The sequence below is a fragment of the Bactrocera oleae genome, chromosome 2 (genome assembly GCF_042242935.1).
Source record: "Bactrocera oleae isolate idBacOlea1 chromosome 2, idBacOlea1, whole genome shotgun sequence".
Lineage (NCBI taxonomy): Eukaryota > Metazoa > Arthropoda > Insecta > Diptera > Tephritidae > Bactrocera > Bactrocera oleae.
Window position 1 is genome coordinate 13,250,922 of NC_091536.1, and position 14,730 is coordinate 13,265,651.

General features: G+C 34.6%; 1 protein-coding gene across 1 annotated transcript in view; it reads right to left on the reverse strand.

Annotated features, from left to right (window-relative positions):
- Positions 1–2,512: 2,512 nt before the first annotated feature.
- The window catches only part of Nlg3 (Neuroligin 3), a 74,533-nt gene continuing 62,315 nt past the window's right edge, over positions 2,513–14,730 (reverse strand). The window contains exons 7-11 of the mRNA XM_070109392.1: positions 13,276–13,488; positions 10,211–10,349; positions 8,679–8,830; positions 8,369–8,484; positions 2,513–8,219 (exon numbers count right to left, since the gene is read on the reverse strand). Of these exons, the coding sequence (XP_069965493.1) occupies positions 6,955–8,219; positions 8,369–8,484; positions 8,679–8,830; positions 10,211–10,349; positions 13,276–13,488 (1,885 nt within the window). The 3' untranslated portion in view covers positions 2,513–6,954. The remainder of the gene's footprint in view (positions 8,220–8,368; positions 8,485–8,678; positions 8,831–10,210; positions 10,350–13,275; positions 13,489–14,730) is intronic.

The window sequence follows — 14,730 nt, forward strand, 5'->3', positions numbered from 1 at the left end:
AAGCACTTGAATTCGATCTTTTCTTTTATATGGCAGCTATATGCTATAGTGTTCCGATATTGGTTCCTACAAATGCGTAGCTTTTTAGTGAGAAAAGGACGTGATCAAATTTCTGGTTGATATCTCAAAACTGAGAAACTAGTTCGCATATATACAGACGGACAAACAGACGGACATGGCTAAATCGACTCAGCTCATCACGCTGTTCAATCATGTATCTATACTTTGCTTGGTCTCGGCCGTGTTACATACTTCTTGGCAAACTTAATATACCCTGTTCATGGTATAAGTATTAAAGCCATCGAATGATATTTTTCGAGTAACAACTGTGCTTTAGAAGGCTGTAACTCAAGAAATATTTGAAATATTAATTTAAAGTTTTAGTATATTTTTAAGTATAGACATCAATATATGCAAAAATGATTTGATTTTTCAGAAATTTTACATTATATTTGCCCCTGTAACTCAAGAAATATTTGAAATATTAATTCTTTAACTAAAGTCATCTAAATATGCAAAAAAAAATATATATTCTTTATGCAAAAATTTTATGGTAAGGGGCGTGCTCTTTAGCAGGAATAGTATAATAAAATTATTTTCTTTGCATAAATTATAACTACTTGTATATTAATTTGTACAAGTAGTCCATATACATTTGTATGTTTATATTATGTTAACACTGCTACAAGTAATCAATTTTCCGTAGCTCAGCAGAAAGCAAGAAGTTGCTCATACGCCATCCACGCGCACAAATTTTATTTCATTAATTTAAAATTTGCAGTAAAAATGCAAGAGAAAAATATTAGTTTAATTATGTCTACATAAAGCTGCTGTCACAGCCAACCCAATGAAATTCTCCACTGCGCTAGTGCCGGTTGAAAGTCAGGCTTTAAAAATATTCTATCGATTACTAAAATATTTATGAATACTTTAATTAGTTTGCAGAAGATAAATTGCATTGTGAAATGCAATATGTAGGCTATACGCCACAATATTTTGCTAATACCTAAAAGAAAGTTAATATTCGAAACAGTCTTTCGAAGCTGGTTTTTGGGCAGCATAACCGTTATGAGAAATTCCTGATTTTTTTTTAAGGTTTCATTCCTGTAATACCTTTGAAATCCAGCGAAAGTAGTTAAATAAAATCATGTATAACAGGTCAATTAAATATTTCATCAAAGCTTTATTGCCAAAAATTTTCTTTATCAACGATCTCTTGTTAAAAATAATATTATTTTTTATATTTTATTCTAAGAAAAAAAACTTTCCATGCTCAATACTTCGCCGTTCAACACTACTGGTTATAAAACGCCATGTGGTGAAAGAGAGATTCTTTGCCATAAATTGAAAAATATTAATATTTATAAGCATTTAGCTGTCTTTTGAAGAACATTCTTTAACGTCACGAAATATCTTAAACATGCGAAGCAGCAGTTTTCACAACTGTTCTAAGCCATGTAATATAATGTTAACTAAAATGTGTACTGGGATAAGATATTTAAAATTATACCACTGAGATTATATATAGGTATAATATATATAATAAATAAAGAACGAAAAAATTGTAAAAAGTAACCATCGCGGGAAAATTTTGGCCTCAATATTTTTTATATTATACCTCTAACATATCTAAAGAAATTGTGAAATTTTCAAAGGGTGAAATTTTTGGCAAAATATTTTTTTTCTATTTTTGTTACCGACGACCTAAAATTTGCGAATAATGTTGGGAAGGTATTTAAAAAGAGGACAACCTGTAATCGTTTTCTATTCTGTGGTACGTTAGGGTGTCCAAGTTGCTTTTTTTTTGCAAACGCTCACTGAAGTTTCAATATTTTCCCAAAAAATGGCGATCCAATGTAAACACGCCCTTGTTCCAATATAAAACGTGCCTAAAAATTTTTACTTTCCCATACATTTTACATGGGATTTTTTTAATTTTTGCAATAATATTTTTATTTCCAAGACAAATAAACCTACAATTTTTAATAAGTGATATTCTATTACAAAATCTTTCATTCTACAAAACAAGGCTGAATAATTTTTTTCATAAAATTTTCCTCTAAAAGTTATGCGCATATAAATTTATGCATCAATTGTACTGTGTATTCATACAGCACACCATGTCGTATGAGCAACACGGATTGTATAATTTACCTGTATGAATTAAGGTATAACTTTGAAAGGAATGTTCTTTGAAAAAATTGATTCAGACACTTTTTATTGAGCGTTAAATTCTGTATAAAAATATCACTACTTTAAAGTTGTAGATGTATTTGCTTAACGTAGAATATACAAAAATCCTACCCATTTTGTGGTACTTAGCCCTTTTTAAAACTTGATGATTTATCCCCACCGTATTTAAGCCAAAAATCCTATAACACTGTATTCCAAAGTAGTATGAAGCTTAGTATGAAATATCAACAACCAGTACAACAAATTATGGTATAAATAACTAGTAACACAATATGTATGAAAACTCACCATGTTGCATTTCTAAGTAAATATAAAACACTTTGTATACAATATTAATTCTGTGTTTTATTATACATTATTAATCCCTTATTTTTTACGCATTTTAAATTTCGTACGTTCATCATAATATAACATACTTATATTACCACAATTCTTTCCATACTTAACTAGTTCTCTATATATGTATATACTTGTATTGCACAATTTGTCAACTTATAGCTTTTAAACACGGTTTCCAGCGTTATTGCTGTCTCTGACAAGTAATTAGTAACCACTTACTATTTTAACTGCAGCACTAAAAATACAATTGTGTCACAGATTTTTGTAGGTTAAGTACTTATAGCGTACTTTTTATGCTGCACATTTTTATACGCACTAATAATTAATATTAAATATTTCTAGTTATTTATTTGCTACTTATCTCTTCACTTACAATGTAGTCTTCTTGTTGCTTGCTTGTTTCACTAATTACAACTAAATTATATACTTTTATTTTTATTTCTATACAATTTTAATTGTCTTATCATTAAGTTTATCAACTTAGTTAATTGCTATATTTGTTTATACTATATATAGTATCTATATATGCTTATATGTTTATTCTTCGAACTTCTGTAAGCATTTTATAAATTTTTTGTAGTTTACATATTTGTTTACTTACTCCAAATTAACTTAAATCTAAGCTAACTAGTCGTGTGAGTTAATGACATAACTTATCGTACGCACACACTCGAACAAAACAATTGTCAACATATAAGTGAGTTTAAAAATATATATTTTTTCTTTTTTAACAGTTAGCAGCTACCACAACTCTAAATGAGCTACCGGACAAATTTTATCTTAAAACACAAGTTTACAAAACAAAAAATTATAATAAACAAAGCGACAGAAATAAGAATAAAAAATTAATTATTAGAGGAAATAATTTAGTAAAACAAAATTTTTTATTTTTTTATTTACTAACCCTTACATTCTACTCTTATTACTTTCCTTATACCGCTTTTTTAGTTTAAAGAAGATATGAGTGTATTTTACAACAAGAAATTGAAAAAAACTAAAGTTGCAAAAAAACATATTTAATTTTGGTTTTGTATCAACTCAATCTATCTCTAATAATTTTCGCATTGTTATAATTAAAGTTTTATTTTCAATTCATAAGTATAAATTTTATTTTTGTGAACATTTTCAAACAACCTTCATTTTATATTCACACTACGGCTATATCTCTTTATTAACATACATTAAAATAACTCTATACACATATTAGTTCATACAAACCTACGTAAATACACATATACACACTCATTTTGTATTGGATGCACACTAACGGCAATTATTATATACACACTTAATCAGTCTTTGGAAGAATAATTTATACAAATACCGAAAGCTACTTTACGTTTCTTATGTGAATTTCTAGTATGGAATAAAAAAGTTAATTATTTTTAAAGCATAAATGTAGAATTTATAATAAACAAATAAATGCTTAACAGAGTTGCTGTTAGCAACACACTGGTGACTTAAACTAGCAGTGCAGGAAAGAGTCTAAGTTGAGGATGTTAAATGCTGTCACATTCACACTTTCACACTACTCAAAATTGCAAACGTAAAAACCGATTTCAATTAAGCTGACGGCTTCAATTGCATATAGATGCGATCAGGTGGCTTCTTTTATATTTACAAAATACATGTTCTTAATTGAGTTATTCAGCTGCTACAACTGCAACATGCTGTCGCCATATGTGCATACACAGAATAACAGATCCGCTTGAATTAAAAATAAAATTGTTTTATGGCCTTGATTGAAGAGTATTAAATACCATTTTTTTTATATTCTGACACAACATCCACAAAAGAGTATAATGTGTTACACTTTATAGAAGATTTGATTTGCTAGCCAAAGTTTGGTTGTGAGTTTAGGCGATTTTATCTTTTACACCTTAGGACTATATATATTCGGGCTACTTTGCTAGGAATAATATCGTGTCTTACTGAAAATAATCACCACGGTAGCGTTTATGACTAAAGTTGTTGAGTGCCCCAAAATAACATAACAGAACAAAGAACTTTAGGCCAGATATCGTTTCGTTGCTTAAACAGCCACATGACATGTTACAACCATTGTAAAAGAACATCGGATAATGGTTTGCCGCAGAAATTGCTTACCAAGAGCAGATGAATATAAGAAAGTTCTATAAATTTCGTGGCAACTATTAATCAATTCGTAAAAGTAAAAACTCGGCATTTCTTTAGAACGAGCCATGCTCAACTAAGCTATCAGAAGAAAGAGCAGTAGCTAAATACACTATCCACGAAGTAATGCCTAGCGGCGGTTCCGGGGGGGATATGAGGCCGGAAGAAAGGGGATTTTTTAGTCGGTATTAACATTAGCAAGGTTACCAAGTCAAGTAATGTTCAAGTCCGACATACCTAGAGCGAAACACCTTAGCCTGGCATATGTAAACGTACTTCCTCCTCTATGAAAAAAAAAAAAAACAAAGTTATGCTCAAGTAAAGTACCATTAGTATATCACATTTCTTAACAGAATAAGAATATTTTTAACTGTAACAAAGCTTATTCTCTTGCAGGGATTCACAAAATTAACTCTTACTAATGTTAGTGAAGTTGAAACATTATATAAATATATTTCTAAAAGATGTTGTTGGGAAAAACGATTAATGTATAAAGGTTAGTCTCCTCCACATTTTGCAAATGTACCAATATGAAAAGGCACACTTCTTCACTAATAGTCCACTATCAGATTTGAGACAAAATTTATCACAAGTAATAGTATCTACATATTTCATGCTACAGAGTGAATATAATATAAATAATCTAACCGGGGACAGTCCACTTATATTTGCGGCCTATAAAATATATACATATTCAACGACAGATGAAAGGGTGCAATAGGAACAGCGGCGGACTTCTTCTCTAGTATTCCATATGCAGAAGGTAGTTTCAAACTAGGTAAATAACTACAACTCTGTTATTTAGTACAAAATTGTCGACATAACACTGGCACCTTGTGGGCTTCTGCTCTAGGCAGCAAGTCCATAAACTTTCTAGTGAACAGCCAAGCGACAATTAATGTATACGTAGCGCCAAAACTGAGGCTCGCTACGTTAGGTTATGCAAGCGGCAAAAGCTAGACTATCTGTAGGTAACTCGGTTATTTCATTTGGGTACCCAGTCATATAATAATAGAAAGAAGCGAAAAGGCAGAAGAGTTGGAGCGCTCAGTGGCAGTTGCGAACACAACTCCCCAAAGCTGACACAGACCATTCAGGTCCTTCAATGGACCCTAAAAGAATACCTAACTTCTATTAGCAACATAGAGCATAGCACAAAGTTACTTTGGGTAGTGCTGATGGTGAACAGACCGCAAAGCTTTTATTTCCGGACAAAAGGGAACTTAGTAATATTGTAGGGATATTCACTGGGCACTTTAAGATCCTACCTATAAAAAATTGGAAAAGTGTATTCTGCGATGAAACGCTGGAACGTTGTCTTACGAATGCCTAAGATTCAGCTCGCCGGCTCCCAATGCTATAACTTGAGAAACATTATTCAGCTGGATAAGGCCTAAGAGCGGCTGCCTGCAGTCTGGCGCACCTGCGCTTCCATTTTTAGGCAACCAATACTAGTTTCCTATTGATTCCAAAAAATCATATCGATATTGCTAGTAAAAATTGTGCCGCTACACACATCAACACAAAATATTTTAATTAAAAAATTAAAAATAATCGAGTCATAATAAATTTATAGATTAGTTATTTTTCGAAGTTTAATTTTTTCTGCTAGTAAAAGTGCGAACTAAACTTATATATAATACCAACTTTGTGCCGCCAATTGTTGCTTATTCAGTTTATATAATATATTTTAGAGTTTTATCACCTTAGCTACACTATATACAAGTACAACACATCTGATTGCTGAATTTAAATTTTTTATGACAATCAAAAACTTTATTTTAAAACTTGCTATTAAATACAGTTATAGTTAGAACATTTGGAAATAATAATTCGGTTTTGTGCCAAGCACCATGACTTTATATATAATTTTCCTAGGGGCTTAATATAAATACCATTCTTGAATTCTATATTTATTACTAATACTATTAAATATGTATTTATATGTAATTAACAAAATGCGCCTACGCCATGTAATCCCGTTTTCGTTTGCTACTAAATACAGTGACGTTCTCGCTCATTGACAAAAGGATAGACGCATACAGAGCGAATACCTAATGGTTGTTAAACAGCAAGGATGTGCAACAATAGCACACGCATATACACTACACGCTTACACTCAAATAAACACACACACACCCACACGCACATAAATACACATGTCGGCATACATACACACACTTAAATCGAGCTATGTAGCATTGTGTGTCGCCCCTTTCCACGTCATTTCACATCACAATCATTTAATCACCGCTAGAGATCACATTTGAAACGCACTGTTAATTAATGTCACACTCGCAACTCATCCATTAGTGGATGCTGTTGAATTTGTTGTAGTTGTGCTTGCTGATGATGTTGTTGTTGCTGTTGCTGCACATTTGCATGTGTGTGCGCTTGTGCGCTAGATACGGATGGTGGCGGTGGACCGACAGCACCACCGCCGCCACCCATTAAAGCCGTCGTCATGCTTTGATTATGATGATTCTGCAAATGTTGCTGATGTGTAACAACTAGCTGTTGCTGTTGTTGCTGCTGTTGCGTTTGTTTCATGCAGCTCTTTTTGGTAAGTGTGCCACATTGATTGCCCATCACTTGCAGCGCATGCGGTGGTGGCATTAGACCCAGCATGCTGCCACCGCCACCACCAACGCCTCCACTACCACTAGATCCACTACTACTTTGCCCGTTAGCGCTGCCCATGCCGCCAATACCAGCAGCATTGCCACCACCAGCATTGCTACCCATGCCGCCACCTACCATACTACCACCGCTTGACGCGCTACCCGTCGCATTGAGCGCGCCACCCATATTCATGTTGCTAGTGGCATCTTGCAGCGATTTTAAATGCTTCGGCGGCGGCGGCGCACGATGCGGTATATCCGCGAATTCAGGTGGCGGCAGTTGGTGTTGATGTTGTAACGCATGATGATGTGAAAGTATTGTTGCCGGATCGTTTTTCGTGTGTATCGTTAAGGTTTCGAGATCGCCGCAAATGTTATTCGGCATTTGACCGTTTTCCTGTCGCTTTAGTTTCGTTTGCGCACGCGGCTCACTCAGGCGCGTTTTGTCGCGTTGATAGTAAACACCAGCAAAGATAAGCACGTTGAGTATGAGCAGCGAACAGCCAATCGCAATTGTGACGCTCAGTGCTGTGGAGTAGGCAGCAAAACCGTCTTGACCTTCCGGGGGCGAACCACTGCCGGCGGCATGCGCTTCACCGTTCTCCTCACCGCCATACATTTTACTACCATAACGTGAGCCATTACGCGCCGATGAGGGTGACGACAGATTCAGCAATGAGAATACTTGATTAGTAAATAGTGTGAAATTGCCGAGCGCCGCGCTGCCAGCATGCGGCGAATAGGGTGGGTTGAGTGGTTTAACAGAACCGTCATGTGCGATATTATTGTCGACGTCATCATCGGAATCATCCAGCAGTTGGTGATGGGCGGCGGGCACATTATCACCGCCTGGCTTGTGCAGATCGGGAATGAGATTCAACCAGAAGGATAAGCGATGTGCGCGATAGTGATTCTTGAGTTTGGGTTTTGTGTCTGCATATAAGAAGATATATAGGGTTCGAGTTACGTAAAAGTGCTCACATAAATTTTAGTAGTAAATCCGATAAATTGATGATGATAGTATGTATTGTATGTACAATATATGTAACAACTGTGTGTTCGCCTGGCTCCAGACTACTTACCGAAATTGAGATACTTCTTATGCACACTCTCGTAAGCGGTCCATTCAATCGTTTTGTAACGACTACGCTCTTGTCGACTACCGGGATGTTCGCCTTCCATTTGTTCATTCGGATTGCTAAAGAGGTATAAAAGAAAAGTACATATGCTTTATATATAAGAACCATGGCAAGCTGAAAGCCGGGGTCTAATAAATAAAAATCATGACAAATCAGAGATTCGTCAAATAAAGTATTCTGAGCTTCTTTGTCTTATAATATATTATATGTGTTGATAAGGCCATTAACTACTGATCATATTGTTATTATTTACCCAGTACGCACGAAGTTCGACCAGTAGAGCATTACAACCTCTGAGAGATTGATTTCTGTTTTGGTATAGTTTCGTGTGAAATGACTAAAGCCACCCACTAATGGTGCGCCAAACAGGTAGGGCAAATCCTCGCCATGAATGCAACCTTGGCGCTGAAAATATATAAAAAAGAAATGGACTTAGACAATTATATAGAGTTCAAGGCAGGCAGTGAAGTTTTTGAGAAGCGAAATGCAAGATCTTATAGAAATTATACTTAAACAAGAACTAGTTCTAGCATTTCTCTTCTAAACAGACACTTGGCATGTATGCCGTAATATTTTCCTAGCATTGTGGCAAAGAAATTACAGTTTTACTAAGAGTTCTCATCATCTATTAGCGCACTTCAACACATTTGCTTGCTTTCTTATGGAAATATGTATGTATTTATAGGCAAATGCCAATGATGCGTGTAGTTTGCTACTGCTTTAGATCACTTGATGTCCTTTAGGGGGTATATCGCTGGAATAGCACGCATTACCTCACTTCAACTCTCACTTAAGTTGAGCGCTGTAGAACGGCATATGTGTGCAGACATAACGCGTAATGTACTTGGCTTGCCTTGAGCCGCTTTCGAAGCACTCAGATTGCAGATAATTGCCTACATAAGTTGTTTGAATGTTTGCTTCAATATTTGTTGCTGGCCTACATGCTCGCACTTGCATATACCTACATATTTACTGTATATGCAGATGTGTGCCCCGAACTGATGCCGCAGTTCAAATGCTTGCCTAGCACAAAATCATATAAGTTCATATGCATACATACATATATGTACATATGTAAATCCCGTTACGGATGTGGAAGCAAGCAAAGGTTGCGCGACTGCAATCGGTTGAATGCAAACAAATCTGAGTAATGCAGCAATTGTGAATTTCTGTGGTAGGATAAATGTCTAACGAGAAGAACGATTTTAATTCTAAGAATTCGTTGGCTTTCATACATATATACATGCTCATATCATCGTGCCTAAACTTGCTTTACATTCAGTAAAGTAGAAAAAATGTGTGTGAGTGTTAATATTAAAATTGCAATTTGGAATTCAGCTGAAAAAGCTAGATATTTGACTTAAGTTATATACAACGAGGTTCATATTAAACTGCTGTAGCTGAATATTTATTAATATATACATAGCTACATACATGTGTAGGCGCTAAGAACTCACTCGAAGTTTTCAAGTCGCTTGCCGATATTAAAATTGTTTTCAAAATACTTTTACGTAATATACTCAGAACGAGAATCCAGTATTCCATTTTTCAGAAAATGATGTAATTGTAGCCAAAGCGCATATAAAATATAAATGGCGACATTTTTTACTCACATTTTTAAAAATAGGAATACTCAATTATTCAATAAGCAGGCATTATTTCTATAAGTCAAACGTTAAGCCTTTATAACGAGCGAATTTTACATAAATATTTGCACTATACACATTTCACTTATTGTAATATACTATATAATGAACGTGAGAATGATACAAGCATCAAACTTACCTGCGGATAATCCCCATATCTGGTTTGATAGTCAAAGACGTACAAATACGAATTGCGATGATCCGCCGAGTGTAAGTCCACGGTTTGAGCAGCCGGTGCCACCACTTGTGCATCGCTAAGCGCTTCCAGTGTTTCATCACTGCAAAAGTGAATATTGGATAATTGTACAGTCTCTTTACAACAGAGCATAGTGTATCTCACATAAAAAAAAGCAGCTGTTGCTAAGCAATGGGTAAAATATATTTATACCTTCATATTTGATTGTAGTTATGAGTGAAGGTATGATGTTATATATGAGTTCATTTCCATATTGCATAAAATTATTGTCCTCCATCCATACCTATCCACATACGAGTATATATATTCATATTTAAAATCATACTTATACTCATATCAACATTTGAATATGAAGGTATTAATTATATCCTGCATAGTGATTTTGGACTTACCAGCTGACTTTAAATTGGTAAGATTGTAGCAACATGTCAACATGTGTGATATTTTAATGAAATTAAGCGAATAAGTTTTCTTAAAGATATTCCATTATATTAAAGGTTTAATATAGAATATTAATGGAGTTGATCTAGACTTAGACCAGGTCTTAATCACATATCACTTATATCAACTCAATATTAAATTTAGCCACTTCGATTAAGTTTATGTCACATAGGTATATCTCACTTGAATATGATTATAATATAATTTTTACTTACCACCTATAATAAAAGCTTATAAGCTACCAAATTTTCTTATAATTCATTTACAATTTCGTCGAATAATGAATATTGTATAAATGCAATTTACCTACTAACTAATATAACAACAGAAGTGCTGCGAGAGTGATTTGGAATAAATAAGTCATTACTATTAATTAACCCGTTTTAAAAATTCATGCTGCCTTTACAAACAAACTATTTGGCAACACTTGCTATATACATATATATATATATATACATACAAGTATGTATATATAATAACATGTATACGCAATTAAAATTAAAATTTTTAAATATGTAAATCGAAATTAGTTCAATTCTATTGGTGTTTCAATTTAAATAAATTCATTGTTCATAAATCAGTAGGCATCAAATAGAAATAAGTAAATTGCTTACAACAAATAATTTTTTGGAAAAAAAAAACAGATTATTAAATCGAATGCTTTATGACAATAAATGAAAAGGTTAGCTATATGCTATAGTGGTCCGATATCGGTCATTCCGATAAAAGAGCAGCTTCTTATTGAGAAAAGGTTATATGCGAAATTTGCGAAAAGGATCTCCAACGTTTCCTTTCGATTCTATCCAATGAAATCATGAATAAATTACAATCAAATTTGGTGTCTTCTTGACTTGCAATATACGTCAAGAAGATATGTACCTATATATCTATAAGCTAAGATTCAGTTTTATTGCTAACTTTTAAATCGCATTAGCTAAAATTATATTAAAAGCACCTTCAAATGTGATATATGTATGTGATATAAACACGAGCGAAACACATTAAGCGCGTTCGCCATGGACAGGAAAAGATGGTAATCACTTGGTGCCAGGTCCGGACTATAAGGTGTGTGCATTAGAACCTCCCATCCGAGCTCCAGGAGCTTCTGGCGAGCCACCAAAGACGTGTGTGGCCTGGCGTTGTCCTGATGGAACACAATTCGGCCTCTGTTGATCAAAGATGGCCTCTTCTGGATGAGTGCTGCCTTCAAGCGGTCCAGTTGTTGGCAGTAAAGGGTCGAATTGAGCGTTTGGCCATAAGGGAGCACCTCGTAGTAGATGGTTGCCTGCCGATCCCACCAAACACACAGCAAAACCTTTCTGGCCGTCAGTTCGGTCTTGGCCACCGTCTGGGCCGCTTCTCTGAGCTTTGACCACGACTGTTTGCACTCGATGTTGGCATAAGTGACCCAGTTTTCATCGCCAGTCACAATCCGCTTCAGAAAAGGGTCGATTTTGTTGCGATTCTGCAGCGATTCGCAGATGGAAATTCGGTCCATCATGTTTTTTGCGTTAGTTCATGTGACACCCAAACATCGAGCTCCTTTTTGAATCCAAGGTTATGCAAATGGTTCCAAACGGTTTTCTGGCTTATCTTTAGTTCCTCAGCAATTAAATAAGTACTCATGTGACGGTCTGTTTCCACTATTTCCATGATTTTATCGCAATTTTCGACGACAGGCCTCCCGACGCGTGGTACATCTTTGACATCGAAATTACCGGAACGGAACCTAGCAAATCACTTTTGTGCTACACGTTCGTTTACAGTATCGGGCCCATAAACTATATTAATGTTTTCAGCCGCTTTGGCAGCTTTTTCGCGTTGATCGAAAAAAATTTTAAAATATAGCGAATTTAGCGCGAATAAACACGTTTTCAGCGCTGTATAGTATGACATGATGCGACACGTAACACTAATACTATGGACAATAACGCCATCTCTTAGATAAAAACCGAACGAACTTTTTACTTGGCCTAATATATTAAGGTTGAGGGTTACACCTGTCGATAGGAAATTTTAAAGCGAAATGAATTTTTTAATTCGATAGTTTTTCCGTTTAGAAATTAATATATTTTGATATCGATATGGACATAGGAAATCATTAGTCCATATTAACTTTATAATAAAGCTAAATTCTTGGCCATAATATTAAATTATGTAGTACGTTTTATTTCTTCTTGAAAACCAAATGACCAAAAAATACATTTTTTTTAAGTACTTTTCGGTGTAAACGAGCTTATTATACTTTATGTAAGAGAAGAGTGCATTCTGTTGCTTTTCCTTCACTAGCTAAAACAAACACTAAACAAAAAAATTGCAATAAAAATATATTTTTTGCTATTATATCGGATTTAAAAGTTTTAACATGCTCTAAAAAATAGTCCGCACTTACGACAATATACTTGTACATACATATCCAAATTTATAAACCTTTTGCAATTTTACGCGCTTTCAAGCATTATGTGAGGTTTTATGTATATAGGCATGTATATAATATATAAATATATACTCGTATATATACATAAACCCTGTTTGCCTTTGCGTCTGTATTTATTTAAAATGCTTACCGTATATTAATTGGATGCTGTACGGGTCGCTCCCAATCCGTGTACTCATTAACAATCGTCGCGAATATTTCGTTCAGATGATACGTATATGTATTGCGTACGTAGGCCTTTAGTATTTTCGAGCGACGATCCGCCTCAATGCCGTACTGTACGTCGCCGGAATTGAAGGAGAAAAATGCTTCGGCACGTGTCACACCAGCCAACAGGTCATATCTGCGTATTTGTTTGTTTGGCAAGCAAAGAAATGGAAGATAAAAGCAGACAAAATAAATTAAAACTGATTGTGGTAAGCGTCAGAAAACGATATATATATATATATATATACTTGTATATATAGAAATAAGCACGCACACACTTTCACTCCATACAAACGTGTGTATTTTTGCATATATGTGCGCACAAACATGCGCTTGGTTTCAAGTAAACAGTTAATGCATTTTCACAGGTAAATTGGATTTAAGCAGAAACGTGGTACAAGAAAAGCGAAGGAAAGTAAGACGAGTGTCATTTAAATGTAGCGTGGGTAAGAATCGGCTCAAATATATGTGTAAAGGAAAGCTTACATACAATCGAAAATATCGTTGATCATTTCGGTTGTAGGTGTAAGTAAAGTGTACACAATATGTGGCATGTGACCTATCAGCAGTAAAAAGGATTAATATTCTTTCCGTGTACTTTTCAAAATTACAGGCAGAGGCATCACCGTTTGGACGTATGCAAAATGTGAAAGCGCCAGGAAATGGCAAACAAATGAACTCAGTTAAATTACCGTTTCTCTGCACTGACGAAATTGTGGAATATTAATGGTTAAGAGCATATACATATGTAAGTGTACGCCTAAATAATATATATGTACATAAGATCATCTACATTCAAATGTCTATGAGTAAATCGCTTTTACTGCGATTCACTTACGATTTATTTAAAATCGTTTTAAAATAGATACAAGGAATTCATATTGACCGATCAATTTGTAACGCAGCTATATGCTATAGTTCCCCGACCTAAGCAACTGCTTTGTAGATTGTGGCTATGTCTGGGTTAATAATTTATTATAAATTTCGTGGAGATACTCTGTCAAATAAAAAAGTTTTCCATACAAGTATTTGAGTTGGAACATTCTGTTTATATGGCAGCTATATGCTATAGTAGTACAATAACGGCGGTTCATACCAAAGAGCAGTTTTTTAATGAAGAAAGGATGTGTGCAAAATTTTTGGTCGATAGCTCAAAAACTGAAGGACTAGTTCACGTAAAGATAAACAGATAGACGCACAGACAGTTGGACTTGACTAAATCGACTCAGCTCATCGCGCTGATCAGTTACATGCATATACTTGTATATATATTTTATAGGGTCTCCGACGTTTCCTTCTGGCTGTTACAAAAATCGTGGTGAAATCAGCCTCTAAAAATTATTACTTATATCTACAACCATTTCAAATTACTATTTTG